Raw genomic sequence first — 22,064 nt, forward strand, 5'->3', positions numbered from 1 at the left:
TGCCAAGGTCAGAACTCCGACCTTGGCTTCCCGGGCTCTGGGGCCTTCGGGCCTCCCCAGCATAGTTCTGCCTCCCCGGGGCGGGGGCCGGGGCTGAGGCGTCCCCTCTCAGGCTTCCCCTTTCCCCCCAGAGCGCCGGAGGAGGACGACGAGGAGGAGTAGAAGAGGAAGAAGAGGAGGCGGCGGTCGCGATGGCCCCGGGCTCCCTGCCGCCCGGCGGCGCCCACCAGGTGAGGGGCGTGTCTTTTTACCTGTAGAGTGTAAACAAGGCTCCTTCCTAGAAACCACTTGGTTCGCCTCATTTTGCAGAAGAGGAAACTGAGGCCCAGAGAGAAGCAACTGGGCAGGAGGCCAAACTTAAGCGGCAGAGTCGAGACTTGAACCCAGGTGGTTAGGATTAGAGGGGCCTCCCCTAGGGCAGCTCCCCCCCCCCATTCATTGGTCCCCTTGCTCGCTTCCGTGGGATGATGAGCCTCTTGTTCTAGGGGAAACCACAGTAGTGTAAGGACGGGTCCGGAGCGCGTTCCGGGGAGATCCTCGTTGACCCAGTTTTGATCCTCCTGTCTGTCGTTGGATTTGGTTTTCTGCTGGTGGCTCTTTGACCTGTGCCGCCTTCCCCTTGGGTTCCTTCTTTCTCCCTCATCTGTGGACTTTTGCAAAGTAAGATTCACATGGCTTTGAATAGTCCAGGAACCTCTTCTTGGCTTTAGTCTGAGTAAAGCAGGTGGCCTGATCAGCCGTGATTGATCAGCTGACCTTGCCTTTGGTCTTGTGGAAATGTCTATGACAAATAACACGTTTTTTTCTGTCACAATGATTTGAGCGTCTTCCTTTTTGAAGATCTGGGTGACGGCTCAGGATGAGAGACTTAGATATGTTGTCTGTGCAGTTGTGAGGCAGCTGTGTCCACCCCCTCCCTAAATGGATGGAAATCAAGCTCGCCTGTCTGCCTGTGTCCTGGGCAGCGACTGGCAAGAACTCCCCAAAGTCTTGCAACAAGTAATGGCAGACGCTTCCGGCACACTTGGATTGGCAAAGTACCGGACCCCAAAGTGGGTGGTAGTTTGAACTCCTTCCCTGTTTCTTATGGTCCAGGAACGTTCCCTCACATTCACCTGCAATTTGCCAGCTGTTCCCTGGTCACTGGACGTCTATTTTGTTTCAGTTCTTTGCTGCCCAGTGAGGGGAGTTGCACTCACTTTGACTCTGGGAGCCCGGCAACACCCCCTGGGCTTCTACCAGCCCCTGCCTTTCCCCCCAGGAGGGGACCTGGCCTCACTGCTGCAGAACTCCTCAGGATCCATCCTTTTGTACTTTTTGCCACCTCACGCTCTAATGGCAGATACCAGACAGAAAAAGGACTTTCTCTCTCCCTTTTGTCTCATCATTGAGCCTCATAACTCCATGTAACAGAGATACTATTCCAGGCGTTACCACCCAAGCCATAAATGACTGAACAGCTGTTGTTCATATGCTGGGAATAAAAATTCCTGGCTGAAGATCACAGGGAAGTTAGGAACTTCTGGGGAAGGCCTTTGGGAGATCTCCCTGGAATGTGTGACCTAGAGACGCAGAGGTAAAGGAAGTGGGGGATGTGCTAGTGATGGGACCAGGACTCACGGCCTCTCTTGGGAAGGCTGTTTGGTTTTAATATCCAGCAATTACTGCATGGTCTCTAATGGGAAGTTAGTATCTGGAGCAGAATGACTGGTGTTGGTTCTTGGCATCTCTCTCAGATGTGTCCTGGTGAGCTTCCAGATTTCATCTAGAGTATTCAGAGCAAAGGATGTGGCAATGGGAGGTGTAGGGGTGACTGGAGCGCCCCCTTCATACCCCCAACCTAAACATATTTCCTAATTTATAAATTATTGATTGTTTGCATTCAAAACCTTGCACAAAAATAGAGTTTTAAAGTGGATGATTAAAGAAGAAATATGTGGAAAATGATATTTGTTAATGGGATGCTGCCCTTTTTGCTCCCACGCAAATTATTATTAATAATGCTGTTTGAATGAGAGCAGTGTAATGAAAAGAGCAAGGCTTTCCTCGCTTTTGGAGATTTGGGCTTAGTGCTGTTTGGTGGTGATTTGAAGGGCCACTCTAAAATCATTTCATTTTGATGGTACTTGGTTTTATATGGCTGTTGGGCCTGGAGAATACTTTGGATCCAGATGGAAGAAGAGTGTAATTGGCTAGGCTCACCTGTCATCCCTGTCCACTAGTTAGATGTATATGTAAAGGGTTTTGGGTTTTTTTTTTTAATTCAGTTAATAAATTATGTCTTCCTTGATGTAAAGCAGTGGTTTTTGTAAGGTATTGAATTTTTACATTCCTAACAGATGAGTTTATGACCCCCTGACACTCTTCATTTAGAAGATTTTCAGATAGATTAGAAAATCCAAATTTAAGTGTTAGATTTGACCAGAGGCATTTTCAGCACCACAGAGAGAAGAGAGTGATCGACAGTGTCAGGCTGCAGAGAGGTCAAGCAGGAGGAGTATGGAGAAAGGCCACTGAGTTTGACCATTCAGAGATATCGGTAACTATGAAGAGCAGTTTTGGCTGAGTCCATGATAACGAAGAGGTCCTGGATGATGGGAGAAAGCGGCTTTGGGCAGATCCAGCCTGTTGGTGTCTGCTCCTCCTGGACTGAGTGTTTGCCAGGGAAAATGAGGGTCTGGACGATGGTCAGCAGCAGGAGAGGAGCCCAGTGTGGGCTCGCCAATCTGGCCGCTCTCTGATTGGTGGGTGATCAGGCCCCCCCCCCCCCTTGGGGCATCATGGTGAGAGTTTGTGACCTGGGCTCAGCCTGGGTTAGAGAGCTGAGCCTGAGGGTGCCTCTTTTGAAGGAAGGGGGTTTGTCTGCATTGGGGGTTGTTGGGAAAAAAGACTTTTTGTAAGTTAATCAGTGCAGTATAACATGAGTTGCCGTTACGTTTCCGAAGTCTGATTCTCAGTAAGGGTTTGCCAGGGAGCCCTTTGGAGCTTGGCTCCCTAGGCTTCCTCCTCCTCCCAGGCCCATTGGAAGGATATTGGTTGGGGCAGCACGGGTGTCTGGTCTTTCAGGAGTCAGTGACGTTCAAGGACGTGGCTGTGGACTTCTCCCAGGAGGAGTGGGGACACCTGGACCTTCTTCAGAAGGAGCTGTATCGGGAGGTGATGCTGGAGAACTATGGGAACCTGGTGTGCCTGGGTAAGGAGGCTTAGCCCCGAGGAGGGTCTAGTGATTGCTGTAAGGTGCCTGGAGGGTTGGGCAGTTCCTGCCAAGACCCCAGGTCACTCTAGTCCTTTGTGCAGCTCCCATTCAAGGTTAGTGCTTAGAGGATCCTACACTTCACCCTGGAACAGAGCTTAGTGATCAGCCGCCCATCCCCTCACACTGTTGTGTGTTCAGACTCTTCACTGACGTCCCCTTCACTTCTGAACACCCCTTTCCTCCCCTCCCCAGCAGCCCAACCCTTTGAATAAAAGGACAAACAATTAAACAGAGGGAGGAAAGGCCTTCCTCCAGGCCTCTTGTCTGCTCTCCCACCTCCCAGACCCTGGGTGTTTTCTCCAGCTGCCCCCCCATGCCCGGAGCTCTTTCCCTGCTCCCCTCCAGCTCCTGGTCCCTCACACACACCCTCCGAGGCTCAGAGAGAGGATTTGAGCCCAGGTCCGCAGTCCTACCCACCCACACCATGCCCTGCATGCTTTACAGTTACAAAGTGGCTTGGTGGCCTTGTCCCTGCCACTGTCCCTCCCCATTCTCTGTGCCCTCAGGTCCAAGGTTCTCCTGTAAGGTTGTGAAGGGTTCTCTTAGCAGGGTGTGTGTCAGATGCAAGCTTCTGGGGGATGGGAATGAATTCAGGGGTGACAGCTCCCAGCCCTTTTCCGTTTCCTCCGAGCAGGACTTGCAGCTTCCAAACCCAATGTGATCGGCCAGCTGGAGCGCAGGGAAGCACCATGGAGGCCAGGGGGAGAGGACCGGGGAAGCTGCTGGGCAGGTACTTGAGTCATTGTGTGGGGTGGAGGCTGCCTGGATCCTGCACCTGCCTTTCCTTCATGAGGCCGGGATTCCCCTTGGGTGTTCCATCATTTCAGCCTGTCATTTCAGAGCTTTCCTGTCCCTGGTCTTTGTTTCCTTCTGACCTTCCTTCTGGCCTCATCCGTGAATTTAGGGGCCTGTTCCTATCCCTGCCTCCCTGTGTGCTCCCATTGGAGGCCAGCAGGAAGGGTCCCTGCGGTCCTGGCGCCTCCGCCTTCCTCCTCCTCTTGGATGCCGCAGTCCCAGCTTTAAGTAGAGCTGGTTTGTCCGCACAGAATCTTTGCTCACGTTGTTCTCCAGCATCTGCTCCCCTCTTTGCATCTGAATCCACCTGATTGTACCTTCTCTCCATCCTTTCTCCAAAAATAGTGCAAGAGCCTTTTTCTAGGTCCACTCACTCTACGGCATTCCCCCAATCCATCAGTCTGGCAACTCTGGCAAAAAAAAAACCCATTTTGGATGAAGCCAAGTTGGCTCTTGGGAATCAGCTTTTGGAATCCTCTCTGGATGTTCCCCAACTGTCCACTTGACCATATTGTCTTGCCATCACTGGGTTCTGGTTTGCTGGCTTCCCTCTCATTCCTTCTGTGAAGTTCAGGACCACATTTGGCCTTTACTCTTCCCAGAATCCTTCTCTTTTTTGGCATAGACTTTCAGAGATAGGGATGGCTGCTCAGCAGCCACATCTGCCAGTTATTTCAGGATTTCTGGATACGTGGTTCACCTGCCTGGGGGCCTTGAGTCCATCCGGCCAATGAAGTCTTCTTGCCCTCCCCTTACTCCACTTAGCTCTGTGTCCTTGTTATCCTTTATTGCCCCTCCTGTCTGGGCCAGAGATCTCTGCAGCCTCTTCACCTTCTTTCTGTTCTCTTTAGAAACCTTCCTTTCCTCTGACCAGCTTCCGTTCACGCTCGTCTTTTTATTTCTTTCTTCTGTGATCCTGTCCTGAAAGCCCATAGCCCATCCATCCCCTGCTCCCTGCCACTGTCAGCCACATCACGCCCCTTATGTGTCATCCAAAGTGTCCTTCTGAAAATATGAACCTTCTGAGGGCATCCTCACCCCATCCCTTCCATGCCGGCTTCCCCAGTGGAGACTGAAGGAGATCAAATTGGACAAAGGCTGATGAGTCTGTGCCAAGGGTCCAAGATTATCCTATAAATTCGGTGGGTCTTGAGGAAATGGTCCTGGGATTTTAGGCCACCCTTATTTTAGACAGTCAGCAGTGTGAAGGGGAGTCCCCAGTTCTAACTGCATCTCAGGCCACGGTGTCCAGAGGGAAGGAGGCCGATCATTGCCCTGGTCAGGATATATTGGAATACTGTAGGACAGCACTTCAGGTCAAGGCCTGGGGTAGCCAAACTACCCTTTGGCAGGTGGTTCAGAGTCCAAGGCAGAGCCTTACCCTGCTGCTCATTTGTAGAGTGACCTTTGACAGAGTATTTGTGTTTTTGGCCTCAGTCTCTCACATTAAGCGGTCTCTTTATGTTCGGTGATTTAGTGAGTCTCATTTTGAACTTTCATGGTTTATGCTGAGCTGAAAGGAACTTCTCGATAACTGCTGCCCACTTGTCCTGGGTCTGCTTTTCAGAGCTGCCCAGACCAACTTTGCTCTTTCTAGAGAGGCGCAGCAGTACGCTGGGAAGATCCTTGGACTTAGAATCAAGAGACCTGGCTCCTGTCCCCATCTTCATGGGGAGGAGCCATGTGGGGCATGTGTCTTAGTGTGAGCCTGAGTGTTCTCATTTGTAGAGCAGAGGAACCTCCCTACCTACCCTCCAGGGGTGTTGGGGTGTTGGGAGTATCCGTGTCCAGTAAGTCAGCACTTATTAAACACCCACTGGGTGCCAGGCATCGTACTAAGCACCAGGGATACAAAGAAAGACCAAAGACAGGCCCTGCCCTCATGGAGCTCATAATCTAATGCAGGCAAACAGCTGTGCACAAACAATCTAAACACCAGAGAAATTGGACATAACCTCAGCAGGAAGGCTTTAAGCCTAAGGAGGACTGGGAAAGGGTTCTTGTAGAAGGTGGGCCCTCCCCTCTGACTTCAAGGAAACTAGGGGGCTGGGATGAGGACAGAGAACATCCCAGGCCCGGGAGGCAGCCAGTAAAACTGCCTGGGGTCAGGAGCTGGTGTGGTGTTTGAGGAATAACTCAGAGTCCAGTGTTAGTGGACTGCAGAGTACACAAAGGTGAGAGAGGCAGAAGAAGGCTGAAAGGAAGGAAGGGGAGTGTGATAAAGGACTTTAAAAGTCAAACAGAAGACTTTCTCTCTTTTTCTTTTAAATAGTATGTTATTTTTTTTCCAATTACACATAAAGACAATTAACAATCATTTTTATATTAAATTCTGAGTTCCAAATTTTCTCCCTCTCCTCCCCCCCTAAGATGGTAAGCAATTTGATACAGGTTATATATGTGCAATCATGTAAAACACATCTCCATCTTAATCATGTTGTGAAAGAAGAAACAGAACAACAGAAAAAACCCACAAAAAATAGAAAATAGAAAAACAGAAATGGTATGCTTTGATCTGCATTCAGACCCCATAGCTCTGGCATTTTCCATTGTGAGTCTTTTGGAGTTGTCTTAGATCCTTGCATTGCTGGGAAGAGCTAAGTCTATCAAAGTCAGCCATTGCACAGTGTGGCTGTTACTGTGTGTGATGTTCTCCTGGTTCTGCTCACTTCACTCAGCATCAGTTCATATAAGTCTTTACAGGTTTTTCTGAAGTCCGCCTGCTCCTCGTTTCTTATAGCACGATAGTCTTCCATTACATTCATATACCACAACTTGTTCAGCCATTCCCCAATTGATGGGCATCCCCTTGATTTCCAATTCTTTGCTACTACATAAAGAGCTGCTATAAATATTTTTATACATATGGGTCCTTTTCCCTTTTTTATGATCTCTTTGGGATAAAGACCTAGTAGTGGGTCAATGGGTATTCACAGTTTTATAGCGCTTTGGGCATAGTTTCACATTGCTCTTCAGGGTGGTTGGATCAGTTCACAACTCCACAACCAGTACATTAGTGTCCCAGTTTTCTCACATCCTCTCCAGCATTCATTATTTGCCTTTTCTGTCATATTAGCCAATCTCATAGGTGTGAGGTGGTACCTCAGAGTTGTTTTAATTTGCATTTCTCTAATTGATAGTGATTTAGAGCATTTTTTCATATGACTACAGATAGCTTTGAATATTTTATCTGAAAACTGCCTGTTCATATCCTTTGACCATTTATCAACAGAGGAATGAATGACTTGTATTCTTATAAATTTGACTCAGTTCTCTATATATTTGAGAAATTAGGCATATCTCAGAGATACTTGCTATAAAAAATTGTTTCCCAGCTTTTAAATAGAATTTCTATTTTACCCTAGGAGCAATGGGGAGCCAGTGGAATTTATTGAATGGGATTGAGAGTATAATGGTTAGATTTGCATTTTAGAAAAATCATGTTAGTGGTTGAATGAGGATGGATTGGAGGAGGGAGAGACTGAGGCAGGCAGACACACCCCCCCACCTCCTGCCCCCCAGCATCTATTTCGGCAGTCTAGGCATGAAACGACAAGGGCTTGCACCAGGGTGGGGAAGTATCAGAGGAGAGGAGGGGGTGTATATAAGCAAATAGGATTTGTAGACCTGGGCAATAAATTGGATGTGAGGGGCTGAGAATGACCCCTCGGTAGCAAGCATGGGCGACGAGGAGGGAATAGGGAAGGGATGATGAGGTCAGACTACAATAATACATACTTAAATAATTTTTTTGAGGTTTACAAAGCACTTTCCTCACAACCACACCTCAAACATCATGTGGCAGTACTTGTCCTGCCTTTTAAGTCTTTTTTTCCTTGATAGGGATCGCAAGAGACAGAAATGGTTCCAATAGATATTTACATTTTTTTAAAATGTCTTTCAGATTGGAAGACTGGCCTGGAAACCAAGGAGTCATCTCCAAAGTTTGGCCTCTCCATGGAATACTCACCTCCGGGAAGACCCATAAGGGATGTTCCTTTTGTCTCCATGTTGAGAGAAGCCTGGAGATGGGACCCTGGGGTAGAGAGTCAGCCAAGTGATGAGGACGGATATTCTAAACAAGTAAAACTCACCCAGAAGAAGCCTTCCAATAAACTAAGAGGCCACGAACATGAGGAATATGGCAAGAGTCTTAGTCTGAGGACAGGTCTTTCACCACACCAGAAGTTATCTGTAGGAAAGAGTATCCATAGGTGGGATTCACATAGACAAAATTTCAGACTGTATACAGAGCTAAAAAAATGTTCTAGAATGTTCTCAAAGAAGATATGTTCTAAATATAATGAATATGAGAAATCCCTAATTTGTAATGCAGATCTTGTTGAAAATCATAGGCTACACACTAAAGAGAAACTTTATGAATGTAACGAATGTGGGAAGGCATTCCACCAGATGGCCCAACTTACTGTCCATCAGAGGATTCACACTGGAGAGAAACCTTATGAATGTACGGCTTGTGGGAAGGCCTTCCGAAGGAGTGCAGAACTTAATGTACATCAGAGAATTCATAGTGGAGAAAAACCTTACGAATGTAATCAATGTAGAAAGGCCTTTCGAAGGAAAACACACCTTACTGTACATCAGAGAATACACAGTGGAGAGAAACCTTATGAATGCAGTGAATGTGGGAAGGCCTTTCACCGGAGCTCAATGCTTATTCAACATCAGAGAATTCACACTGGAGAGAAACCTTATGAATGTAGTGAGTGTGGGAATGTCTTTCGCTGGAGGACGTATCTTACTGTACATCAGAGAATTCATAGTGGAGAGAAACCTTATGCGTGTGATGAATGTGGAAAAGCTTTCCGCCAAAGGTCACAGCTAACTCTGCATCAGAGAATGCACACTGGAGAGAAGCCTTATGAATGCAATGAATGTGGGAAGGCCTTCTACCAGAGCACTGGACTAACTTTACATAAGAGAATTCATACTGGAGAGAAACCTTATGAATGTGCGGAATGTGGGAAAGCCTTTTACAGGAACAGGGGACTTAGTGTACACCAGAGAATTCACACTGGAGAGAAACCTTACGAATGTAAAGAATGCAGGAAGGCCTTTCGACAGAGCTCACAGCTGACTCTGCATCAGAAGATTCATACTGGAGAGAAACCTTATGAATGCAACGAATGTGGGAAGGCTTTCCGTTTGAGCCGAGGACTTACTGAGCACCAGAGAATTCATACTGGAGAGAAACCCTATGAATGTAATGAATGTGGGAAGGCCTTTCGCCAGAGGTCTCAGCTTACTGTACATCAGAGGATTCATACTGGACAGAAACCTTATGAATGCAGTGAATGTGGAAAAGCCTTTGGTCAGAGGGCACAACTTACTCGACATCGGAGAATCCATAGCGGATATGATCCTTAGGGATGTAACATGTTGCTCCTACGGGAGCACAGGATTTACTGAACACCAGGGGATTTGTGCTGAAGAAAACCTTATGAATGTGAGAACGTCTTCTAACCAAAAATAGGACTAAGTCAATATTGGATAGCTCTTACAGAGACATACTTTATGAATGTAATAAGATAGAGAATGCTTTTTTTTAAAAGCCAACATGAATTCATGATAGGAGAGGTTGTAAACTTAATGTGGACATCCTTTCATCAAAATTGTGGAACTGATCGAATACCAAATGATCTATATTGGAGAAAAGTCTTGTGAATGCAAGGATTTTAGCCAGAGTCACAGTCCTTTAGGAATTCAGACTAAAATTCTATAGGTGAAGTAAATCCTTGCCTAATTACCCATAAAAGCTCCTAAAACCTCTTCTCTCATCAGCTACCTTCCTCACATATAAAACACATGGACTCATCATTTATTGAGAAATTTGTGGCTATCCAATTGGCATTTGCTCTCTTAACCTCTTTCCTGAAAAAAATTCTGTGAGTTGTCATCCATGCTCCTCTGCCTTCCTGACACTGAGGAAGAGCCATCACTTTCTTGAAAATTTCTTCTCCTGTACTTTTGCAGAATTCCCACTCTCTGACCTCTTCTGGACCTACCTTCAGCATAATTCAGTCTTGTGCCTTTGGCTGTCCACAAACTTGCTCACGTCTTTCCAGTACTAGAAAGCAACCCAAAAAAGCGGCTGTTTTTGGACCTTCTGCACCAGCCAGCTGCAATCTCATCTCTCTCCTGACAAACATTAAACGTGGGTGGCCATCCAGTCCTTACCATCCTCATTTCTTTCCATGCTTTGAAGTTGAGTTTGTGTCCCCCACGCTGTCCTGAAACTGCTTCTCCAAAGTTCACCAGTGGCCTCCTTTTCAATCTTTGTCCTCTTTTGTGTCAGTAAAATATCAGAAACTAGAGTAATGTTTCCTCCTGGATACTCTCCATCTTTGTCTTTCAGGACACTCCACTCTCTTGGTTAATAATAATAACTCATATTTAAAAAGTACTTTATGGTTTGCCAAGCACATTCCTCCACCTTTGAGATGAAGCAAGTATTCTCATCCTCCTTTTACAAAGGAGGATCTTATGACTTCAGATCCCATACTTCAACACTGCGAGCCGCCTGTCTTCCTGATCTATATCTGGCGGCTTGTTCCTGCTCTGTCTCTTCGCAGCTTTCTTATCTTTTCCCATAGCCAGTAATGTGGACGTTCGCTTGGCTCTCTTCTTTCTACCCTATCACTACTATCATAATAAGTCATGTTTCTTTAATGCTTTAAGCTTTCGAAGGGCATGTCTCTGGTCCTTTTTGATCCTCCTCACAACGCTAAAGGAGTTGTCGTCTCCATTTTGTGATACTGAGGCTCAGGGTCATGTAGATAATAAACGGGTGTGACAGGAGCAGAAGCAGTGCCTCTTCCAGGGCACCTGGTGCCCTTTTGGGAGCTAAAGTCCTGCCTTCTCCAGGAAGCCTCTTCCAGCCCCTCTTCATCCAGTGCCTTGGCGCTCCATTCATTTTTTATTTATCTGGTACCGTGTCTCGCTTCTTTGCACACGGTTGTTTGCCTTTTGCCTCCCCCATCAGACCATGAGCTCCTTGAGGGCAAGGACTGTGCTTTGCCTCATTTTATGTGCCCAGCACTTAGCAGAGTGCCTGGCACATACTAGGTGCTTAATAAATCCTTATTATTTATTTAGACTGACTGAACAGGAATCTTAACTTATTCCCAAGGTTTCAAATGTATCCTCTAAACGATTGACCATTTCCCTTCAAACCTGAGCTGAGCTGACCTGGCCTGGGAGCTCACCATTCAGCTCACCTCCTATGATATCAGTTCTGGCTTTTTAACTATCCTTCACCAAATCCTACCATGAAAATCTCCCTTGCATTTCCTTGTATCAGATTCTTTCTCTTCATTCCCATCGCTACTACCCTTGGTGGCATGTGGTGGGAGCAATGCTTGCCCCAGGGTCCAAAGGGATCTCCCTCCAGTATTTACTGGCTTGGGAACCAGACAAGTCATAGCCTCTCAGTCTGCAAAATGGGATTAATACCCGTAGACTTTCCTGCAGATTTGTCTTGAGGACCCAGTGAGGGACTCTTCGAAGATGGGCTTATTCCTATTCTTGCATGACTGGGTGATCACAGCTGCCTTACAGGTCCCTGGAGTTCAAGGTTCTCACAGCTGCCAGGCTCAAATCATGGGACTTCTCAACTCCTCACTCATTCAGAGTAATTTTCAAACATTCTGCTATCACATTAGGTCTCCCCAGCATTTTCTAAGTACTTACTATGTGCCAGGAATGTGCTATTCCCTAGTCACAGAAGGAGAGACAAAAAGATGGTCCCCACCCTCCAGGAACTCCCGTTCCAATGGGGAAGATAACAGTAAATAAATACATATAAGCTCCACATGGTATAAATATGTGGAAGCAATCTCAGGGAAAGTATAAACAGTGGGAGGGGAGGGTGGGAAAAGGTCTGCAAGATAGCAGATCTGAGCAGAGTCCTCTAGCAGACCCATACGGGATCTCCACACAGGGTGTGATGGAAATCCTGAGCAGGTAGACCTTTTGTATGACTTTCTAAGGCATGTCATGCTAGGTCTAAGGGCTTTTAATTGGTTGAAATGTCTTTTCACCTAGCTAAGGTATCAGAATTGAGTAGTTTTAGACCCACTCTTAGCTCTATGGAGCTGGGGATCATTTGCATTCATGGGAGCTGATGAGATTGACCAAGTGAAGCAGGGTAAAGAGAAGCCAAGAGGGCCCAGAGCCTTAACCCCCACATTTAGGGGGCATGACCTGGATGAAGCTCCGGCGGCGAAAGAGGCTTTTGGGTTCTTTCCCTCCAGCCACCTATGCATTTATATATACTTTTAGTCCAGACTCCAGTGTCATATCCTTCTTAAGTATTTTCTTTACCCCTGGGGTAATAATAACGTTTTGCCCCCACCCCCACGCCAGTTGGGGCATAGCACTTCATTTGCAATTACATGTATTTTATATTGAAGTAACAGCTAGGTGGCGCTATAGCAGATAGAGCGCCCAGCTTGGAGTCAGGAAGACACCTCTTCCTGAGTTTAAATCCAGCCCCTTATTAGCTGTGTGACCCTGGGTAAGTCACTTCATCCTGTTTGCCTCAGTTTCCTCATCTGTAAAATGAGCTGGAAAAGAAGTGGCAAACCACTCCAGTATCTTTGCCAAGAAAACTCCAAATGAAGTCATGAAGAGTTTGGACGTGACTGAAAAATGACTGAATAACAAAATGAAGTTATCAGTCATGTCCATGTGCCAAATAAAAGTTACACTAAGATAGGGTTCAAGGCCCAGCTAAACATGGTGTCCCCCATCTCCCCCACCTGGCACTGTGCTCTCTGTACAGCTGATGCCTAATAGGGATTATTATATTGAATAGGATGTAGAAAAGGTGCCCAATGGCATTTATACTTTACACTAAGTTGTTGAATTTGTAGAGCTGAGAAACTTTTTAAATGGGTCACAGGCCACCCAGAGTTTCCTTTTTAGTGCCTGCTGAGCCCTGGCACCAAGAGAAAGCTCTCATTCCCTTGGTATCTTAGTCTTTGGGTCATGACCCACGGTTTACGAAGCACTGAGGGGGTCTCAAGTGGAAAAAGTTCAAGGAGCCCTGGTCTAAATTACTTTAGTCTGCTCACTTAAAAGAAGGAATTGTTCCATTTTATATCCTCCACATCTCCCTGACGGCCCTGTTCAAGAATGAAGGACAAACCACACAACTGATCACCCATATGCCAACTCTGCCATATATGTGAGAGCTGTATAAGTTTAGATGAAATCCAGATTAAAAGCATCCTTGAGGAGTGTACCAGAAAGATATAGCTTTTCATGAATGATAATCTCTGGCCCACGTCACCTATGTGAAATGGGTTTGAGAATTGACTAGTTTCATGGCTTTGTTGTAGAATTAACCTTAACCCTAATAGTAAGAAATTTGGACTGTGGCTATGCTGGACAGAGGAATGGGTGGTGCCCTTGAGTCATGCTCCAAAGTTCTGAATGGGAGACACAGTCTTGGAGAGGCAGAGTGGGAGGAAGGAGCAGGAGCTAAGAATTAGGTAGTGGTGTGAGTGGTGTCAGACTCATGTGAAGAAAAGGGGCAGTAGAGGGCCAAACGGATATCAGAGAGAAAGATGGGCAGGGGAGATCATCGTAGGCCATCGGTCCTTTCATCCACCTTGGAACACAGGTCAGATTGAAGCACCCTGTGGCAGCGGCCTCCTTGAGGCCCGAGGGAGTTCCTAAATGTCTTGGCTGTCGCATCTGCTTGGTTGTTTTCATCCAAGCTCTTTCCTATTTTCTGGTTTTCTTTAGATTTAAAAGAAGACAAAGCAAGATATGGTCAGTCATAAAGGCTCGGGTCACATTTCTGTATGTTTAGTCCTTTCTGAGAAAATGGGGTTGGAGAAAATCAAGAATTAGCTGGAAGCTGAAACATTTGTCTGCATGTTACTGTTTTCCAGTCCATAGTGGTTTGCACATGGTCTCCCTGAGTGGACTGCTTGGGTCCATGACCCATGTGTTTGCCTTTATTTTTATCCAAAGCACTTACCACAGTGCCTGGCACATAGTAAGCACTTTATAAATGCTTTTCGCATGCATGGCTGTCATCCTAACTAGCTAGGGGACCAGAGGCAGGCCCCTTAGCCTCAGTCTGTCTTATCTGTGAAATGGGTTCAGTGCAACCTCCCACCACCTGCCTCAGATTTCTTGTGAACAGAGAAGTGAAATGGGCACATGAGCTCATCGCTGGTGTGAGGTTTTGGACCTTACTAGTAATAATCATAACAATAATGACAGCATTTATATGTTGCATTCAGGTTGGCAAAGTGCTCACAAATATCTCCCTTTATGTTCACAGCAACTCTGGGAGGTAGAAGGTATTATGATCCCCATTTTACAGGTGAGAAATTGAGGCAGACAATTTGTGATTTGCCAAGGGTCACACGGCTTAAAGCGCTGCGTGAAAAAATGCTCCAAATCACAAACATATGCACATCAAAACACTCCTGAGGTTTCGGTTCACATCCGCAAAATGACAGAGGAGAAAAGAAGTCAGACTGGGTCAAGGTTGGAGGAGTTGTGGGAAAACAGGCACACTAATACATTGTTGGTACAGCTGTGAGTCAGCACAACCATTTGGGGTTATGCAAATAAAGGGGATAAAATAACATCCTCTTTGATCCAGAGTTCCATTACTAAGCTTACACCCAAGAAGGCCATCGATAAGGAGAAAGACCCCATGTTACACACCTAAATATTTATAGCAACAAAGTAGACGTCCATCTATCGAAGCAGAGCTAAACCAATCGTGGCCCATGAATGTAATGGAACATTGTGCCATAGGAAATGATGCACATGATGAATTTGGAGAAGCCTGGAACGATTTATATGAACTGATGCAGGGGAAGTCAGCAGGGCCAAGAAGGTTAGATACACAATGATGCTGCTGATGTAAACGGAATGATGACACAAAGATTGTGAAAAGGGAATGTTGTGAAGTTCAAGAGAGATGAGAAGACCCTCGCACGCTATCTTTTTGCAGAGGTAGGAGGTCTACAGGTGGTGTCTGTTGTACATTTGAAGACTGCTACTTCATTTGTTGATCAGTTATGTTGGGTTTTTTCCCCTTTTGTCTTATAAAAATATTACTTATTATAAGAGATGGCTATCTGGGAGGAGGAGAAGGGCACTGGGGAGAATCATGGGGATATAAAAAAAAATAACAATAACACCCCCCCCAAGAGTGTTGTGGGCCCGAAGCAGACCTGTAGGATTAGAGCCTGTTGGGTTCACCATCCCAATGGCCTTGGGCCATTTGTGAGCATCAGCTCCCCAATCCTATCCCCATCTCTCCCTGCGTGAGCAGTCTGCTGGGGACTCGGATGCCATCTTGTTTTGATCCTGTATTACTGTGTATCACATAATATTCCTCTCCAACCTTCAGGCTCCCACTTGATCCTCCCTCAGACACTCGTAGCTGTGGGACGCTGGGTGAGTCACCCTTTCTGTCTGCCTTCGTTTCCTCATCTGTAAAATGGAAATATTTTGAGGTAAAGTGAGGTATTTGTTTTTTTTAAAAGAAGCCAACCTTTAAGAGCAATGTAAATGCTAATGATTGATGAGTAGAGATGAAAGGACTGTGACTGCAGAATGTGATATGCATCGCTAGAAGCTTGCTGTGGTTGCTTAAGCAGCAGCTAGCGCTTGACACAGCGCGAGTCCAGACCTGCTCCTAGACCAGAGCCACGAAATCCTATTTGTAAGACGTCTAGCTCAGGGGTAGCACGTGGTAGGTACATAATAAATGATTGTTTCCATCCCAAAGGCTAATCAATCTATTCAATGGTAAGATGGAACTGAGGTGCAGAGGCCCTTCTAAACTGGGGGAATAGTTCGTGGAGCCAATTGCATTGGTTGAGCCAAATGGCAGCGGTCTGAAATGGAACCCTATCCACACTCAACCCTGGACTGGTCCTCTGCTGCTCAGAGTTCTGGCCATGACATCACACACCTCCTGGGACCCTGCCTCACATGTTCAGAGCCCTGCCCAGCTCACTGACCCAGGATGGCCTGGGGATTGACCTGACTTGAAGAGGCTCTCGGGCTCACCCCCTTCGTTGACACAGAAGGGAGCCAAGCCCCCTGCCCTTGTGAGGTGACTTTCCCAGAGCTTCCCAGACTCTCCGTCGGGACCCGACAGAGAGTGAGTAGGAAGGAGGTGCAGAGGCCGGGAGAGGAGAGCGAGGCGGTGAAGGAGCGGCCCGCACAGATGCTCCGGAGTCTCCGAACGCTCCCTTGAACTGGAGCTGCCAGGAGTGAAGCAGATGAGGTGGGCTAATGAGGGGAAAGTGAGGAGTGGGGGAAGCACAGGAAAAGAAGGGGTCGGAGCAGGCTAGAAATCGAGCAGGCCGCAATAGGAGGGGTTCAGGGAGCGGGGGAAGAAAGTAAAGCCGGGGAGCGGAGCAGAGGGATGGGGGCCGGGGGATTGAGCAGCTGCTCTCGGACAGCCGAGTTTCAGTGGCAGGATCAGTTAGTGTGCTGTAGGACACCAATATTCCAGCTCCCTTGGGGTTCTGTTGCCTCTAGTTAGCTTAGAGTCTTCCCAGGAGCCCGACCGAGGCCACAGTGATCCATCCCTGAATTAGCGGTCGTTTTAAACCAAACACCACAAAACGTAACCACAAGGTTCTTGCCTTGCCTGGCTCGGGGGCAGCTCTGTCCTGAGCCCCAGGGAGTCTTCCCAAGCGTGTGGGCAGGCTGCTCGCAGGATAAAAACAAAATCCCGAAACGCACAAAGACCCAGACAGACAAGCGCGCGTTGGCGAGCAGCCAAGTGTCAGCGACCAGTCTAGAAAGCTCCCGATCCTGCATGCGAAGGTGCAGAAATCCTGGGGGGAAAGGACTTTGGGGCCGCTGGGAGGCTGCAAAGGGACAATTTCACGCACGCGGTCCGAGAATCGAAGCCAAGGGCGGGCATCTGGAAGGCCAGCTGAGCGGCAGGTCCAGGCAGGCCCTCTGCCAAGGCTCCCCAGAACCCTGCTGCTCAGCCGCCGGCACGTCCTGTCCTCAGCCCAGGATCCCAGCTTATTATTTTAAAATTCCAAGCAACGAGCCGGGAGTCATTTTCCCCAAACTCAAAGACCGCCGAAGAGCGCTGCTGTTCTCGCTTTCGCCACTAGGTGTCGCCCGAGACAATGCGATCGCGCTTCCCAAGCTCGCGAACCACGCGTACACAAACGCACAGATTTTTGGCCATTCACTCGGTTTACGTTTTGGTCTCTAACGAATCACCAGCTAGGGTGAAGACCCGTCAATACTGCCAGACTGGAGAAGCACCGAGGTTCCGGTGGGGACATTCCCTCACCCTGTCCTATTTTGAGGGACGAGGCGGTCCCGCTGGAAACCATCTTGAGCTCACTGTCTCTCTCTGTCTCTGTCTCTCTGTGTCTCTGTGTCTCTGTGTGCGTCTCCTGTCTCTCTCCAATAAATTTTCAAATTCAGTAGCTGCAGCTACAATACAAAACATAAAACCTGCAAAATGAATCCCAATTTACCCTCTTGCCCGAGAAGATTTGACTGGAGACAGAATCCCTAACAGAGAAGCTCTCCTTTAGCGGACAAATATTCCTCTTGGGTCCAGAAGAGGGAAGACTTCTTTTTCCCCCAAGGGGTCTGGAGGGGAGGTTTCTCCTTGCTGTATCCCACCACTACCACCAACTGTTGGCATTTGATATTTAACAAAAAGATTAATCGAGGTGAGCTTCTCGGGGCAAAATTATAGTTTATTAATAGGGATGCAGCCCACCATAAAACAGGCCTCTTGACAGCCTCAAAAGACCCTGAACTGAAGATGCAACAAATTTTTATAAGCATAGAGCAAAGGACAGGACAAAGAGAAAATAATCAGCCAGCATCCCCAGTGTGAGGAATCATGATTGGTTACGTTAAGGAAGACGCACATATGCACATGTAGGATTGAGACCACCTCTCTCTATCTCTAAGGAATGAATGCTTTTGTGAAATTTTATAGGTTCCAGCAGCATCCTGATGATGCTGATAGGGACCCAGGAATGTAGACACACTGGTGACTGGGGATCAGGTAAGACCATCCTTTTTTGACAAGGGTGAGGCTAAAAGGGGACAAGACCAGTGTAATATCAATTGAGTTGGGACTTTCTTACTGTTTTAAAATGATTAATTAAGTGTCTTTGAGTCTTACTAGGTGCTAAGCCCCAGGCCCAAACCCTAATTAGGTGCTAAACCTATGTGGGTATGAATTGGTAACCAAGGTGGGGCCCCAGGTGGGGCTAACTAAGGGAGGGCCCAGTTTACACATGAGTTTGAGTGATAGGTTTGGGACATCGGAGGCTCTTAGACCACGTGGGTTTAAGTTGCCTTTTCAATGATTCTAGGTCACATGGGTGAGTCGCATGTGTGACTCACCGCTGACCCTGAAAAATATATAAAACCAGGGGTTGGCTTTCTATTCTTTGGAGCTTTTACCCACAGCAGTGGTGGCGCAAGTGACCCTGGGCCAGCCCCTTCCGTGAGCTCCCTGGCTGAACCTAGATGTTGGTAACTATGAATCTGTATTTGGTCTGTCGATGTTTGTAATTTCTTTAGGGCTCTCACTCGTGCTGGTGTGCTCTGATTCAGAGACTCCTGGGCAGCTGTAGCTAAGAAGCCCTCCAGCTTGTAACCTGCATGCTGAGACTTTGTTAAACTCTGGTAACTATGTATTGGGATTTGAATCAGACAAGGTCTGTCTGTCCATGTTTGTACTTTGTTTGTATTTTGCTCTGAAGTTCAGGGTACTGGTTTTTTCCCCTGAACTAAGTGGATGATATTTGTATGCTGAATTAAAGTAAGCTTGTCAACCCCTTAATGTTGCTTTCCTTACTAAAGCAGATCAAAAGAACCTGTGCTTTTGCAGTGTGGAAAATATTATACTATTTTATATCATTTTTGTAATTTCAATAAGACTCAGGGCCTGAACTACTTAACCAGAAGAAAAGCCTGATCCTAACAGTCTCTTTGTTCTCTTGTATCAACAAATCCAGATGGAGCATTTCTTGCTCTGTCCATGGCCATTAAGGGTGAAAACCTTGACCCCAGACACTATCTTGAATTATGTGACTTTTCCTTATCTTAATATTTTATGGGCATATACTATGTTGTGGAACATTAATGGCCAATTAAACACAGAGGTCCTGCGGTTGCAAATCCAATTGACACTTTGACAACTATCTAATTTGTTGTATTTACAATCTATTCCATTAAGGAAAATCCTCTTCTTGTATCATGGTTAAACATACATGGGGGTCATAAAAATGAGGTCATACAGGCTTGCTAGCTCTGCTAAAATAACATATATAAGTTTTCTCATTGCTTTGTTCAGGCAGCCAGAGTTTATACTCTGACTCCTTGTACGTACAAGTAAGCTAGCTTCACTATGCTTTAAGGGAAAATAATAAACAACATGGATTTTTCTATCACCTAGCTCTGTTGTTTCCTTCAACCAAATTTTCAGGTTTAACAGCAGCGTGTTGGCAGCTTTCTGGGTGCTGGTTGTTGGTGGATCTTACACCCCCACAGAAGCTGCTACCTGGATTGTTGAAACAACCAGTTAGTCCAACTCTCAAAGCTTGAAGCTGGTGATGAAATGATGGTTTAAGACAGTACTGAACCCCTCAAAGAGTTTTTCTGTAACAAACAGTGATTGTGGGAAAGTTTAAACCTTTGGCATTTAATTAGATAGAGGCTTAACCTTTGAACTCACGAACTTCTTCACACTGAGACAGATAATTAGAAGCCCTGTCTGTTGATTTGTGTTATTTGCTCTGTTTATATAATTTCTGACTAAAATTTCTGTTTGTGTTTTCTCTGAAGTTCAGGGTGCTGACTTCTTCCCCTGAACTAAGTGAATAATATATGTATGTTTAATTAAAGCAAGATTGTAAACCTCTTAAAGTTGCTTTCCTTAGAAAAGCACATACGTGTGCTAGCAGTCCCGCCATGTCCTGGTGTTATTGGCATTACACCTCCACAGCAGTTACAAGCAGCATTGTTGTTACAACATCTTACCCGATGGCTCAATTGATCTCTGCACACCAAAACATGTCTGAAGCCCACAGATTCTGACAATTCAATAAAGTGAATCTGCAGGTATTCCAGGGGTAGGGTTGCCCATCTCCTCCCGGCTTTTGTAACAATATTCTTCCCTGAGGAGTTGAATTGTTAACCAAACAGGCAGCTAGAAACCATGCAATGGGGGCTGGGGTGGAGGTGGGTTCTGCTTAAACGCAGGGGCAAAAGCAGCTGATGGATTTGTGGCTCGAGGGCCTTGCTCCATGTCCCTGGTCATGGAGATGTTGGCACAGGAGGGGCAGTAATGTTTTTGATGCAAAGGGGCACCCATCTGGCATGCCCCTCAGGCCATCTGGTATCTGGTCACCCACACATCAGTTTCAGCCCCTGTGACTAAGGAAGAGTAGTCAGTGGGCTGACTTGTCCTAAGGCAGCTGATGAGTGTTCCTGGAATCCTGATTACCAATCTTGCCCTGCTAAGGGGCAACCCATCCCAAGGCTCTTGTACAGTCTCTGCTCTCAAAGACTTCAAGGTGTATTGCGGGGGGGGGGCGGCTATTGGAAAGGGTTTCCTTAGAAGGTGAAGTGTTAGTTCAACATTGCAGGAAGACAGGAGAGAACCCTGGCCACGGGGAGGTCCTGCCAGTGAACATGCCCAGGGATGGAGTGTTGTGGTCTTAAACCAGAGACCTCCTCCTCAGGACCGTGGACCAGTCAGGCCCCTGTGTGCAGGGACAGAAGCACAGTGCAGAGGTCCAGTCTCGGGCTCACCTACTGACACACGGGCAGCCTCCGTCATCGAGATCACCGGTCCCCAGTGAGAGGAGGGGAGAAAGATTGGGAGGGGGTCTGTGCTGAGGGCCCATGGGGATCAAAAAGAACCCTCTTGCGCTTTCTTTAGCCCAGGGCAGTGTGACCCCAGGAAGGTTCCGTCTCTAGGGGGAACACTTTGTCAGCCCCACCCCTGCACACTTTGTGGGAGCGGGGGTGGGGTGGGGGGCTTGCTGTTCGCCCTTCATTCCCATAGAGGATCAGTAACATCGTGGGTGAAGTCCTGACTTGCACATGAATTGGACTGAAGCGAGGCCGAGCTGCGCAAAGTCCCCCTCTCCCAGTCACGGGGGGCCGGTGGCAGGACAGAAGTCAGCCCGGCCGTGGCCGGGGATGCAGTGCCTGATCTTGACGCCTGCTTCCCCGCCCTTGGACCCAGGTTCTCACGGGCGCTCCAGTGGGGCAGGGTCTCGTGCTGGGACAGACACGCCCCCGGCTCCCTGGAAACGAACAAGACCGTAATCCACAAACCGTCCAGAGGGAAGCGGGAGCGCAGTGCCCCAGTGACGGACCTGGGGGCGTCTGCAGGGGCCGGGGTACCCAGGGAGGCCGCGCAGAACCCCGGGGGGGGGGTAACAAGCATAGATTGGGCGCCTCTCTGTGCCAGGCGCGCTTTGGGGCGTGCACGACTCTGCTCGGTCCATTCAGTACGCCGGGTAGCTGCTGCCACAGATCTGGGGCGGGAGGGGTGCGCTAGAGGAGAATAAAGGAAATGGGGAAATCCAGGTGTGCTTCCCCGAGAAGGAGGTGCCTTCCCCCAGCCTGGAGGGACGGGCGGGACTGGGGTTAGGAGAGACTTTAGGCATGCGCGCATATCGCGTGAGCCTCCGGACTACATTTCCCAGAAGGCTATGCGGGTAACTCCCCTGGCCTCCGAGTAGGGGTAGTGGGGGAGGGCAGCACGGCTTCCACGGTGCTACATCACTTCCATGCTCCTCTGGGAAGATTCCGCTGCGTCCTTGGCTACAGCAGCGGCCCGAGCCCTCGTGTCCAGGCCTGGGGTGAACGGGGCCACAGCCGGAAGCCCGGCCGACTGAAGAGAGGGTGGAGCCAAGTCGCAAGGCCTCCCCCTGGAGCTGTCGGAAGGGGAGGGGGAGGGGGAGAAGCGCAGGCTCGCAGCGAGCTGCGCGTGCGC

General features: G+C 47.8%; 1 protein-coding gene across 2 annotated transcripts; it reads left to right on the top strand.

Moving 5' to 3' along the window:
* Positions 1-21: 21 nt before the first annotated feature.
* LOC118834713 (zinc finger protein OZF-like) lies at positions 22-11,418 on the top strand. 2 transcript variants are annotated; one of them, XM_036742154.1, is made up of 4 exons: positions 22-230; positions 3,067-3,193; positions 3,891-3,986; positions 7,956-11,418. In XM_036742154.1, exons 1-4 carry the CDS (start codon positions 192-194, stop codon positions 9,437-9,439), a joined length of 1,746 nt encoding a protein of 581 aa, XP_036598049.1. In that variant the 5' UTR covers positions 22-191; the 3' UTR covers positions 9,440-11,418. The 2 variants fall into 2 exon arrangements, with proteins under 2 accessions (XP_036598049.1, XP_036598050.1); XM_036742155.1 differs by lacking the exon at positions 22-230 and adding an exon at positions 1,548-1,576.
* The last annotated feature ends 10,646 nt before the right edge of the window (positions 11,419-22,064 follow it).

Source organism: Trichosurus vulpecula, chromosome 1 (genome assembly GCF_011100635.1).
Source record: "Trichosurus vulpecula isolate mTriVul1 chromosome 1, mTriVul1.pri, whole genome shotgun sequence".
Taxonomy (NCBI): Eukaryota; Metazoa; Chordata; class Mammalia; order Diprotodontia; family Phalangeridae; genus Trichosurus; species Trichosurus vulpecula.

Coding starts and splice junctions, on each gene's coding strand:
- LOC118834713 (XM_036742154.1), top strand. CDS start 192: ATGGCCCCGGGCTCCCTGCCGCCCGGCGGCGCCCACCAG. Junction 231..3,066: donor CGCCCGGCGGCGCCCACCAG/GTGAGGGGCGTG, acceptor CTGGTCTTTCAG/GAGTCAGTGACGTTCAAGGA. Junction 3,194..3,890: donor TGGGAACCTGGTGTGCCTGG/GTAAGGAGGCTT, acceptor TCCTCCGAGCAG/GACTTGCAGCTTCCAAACCC.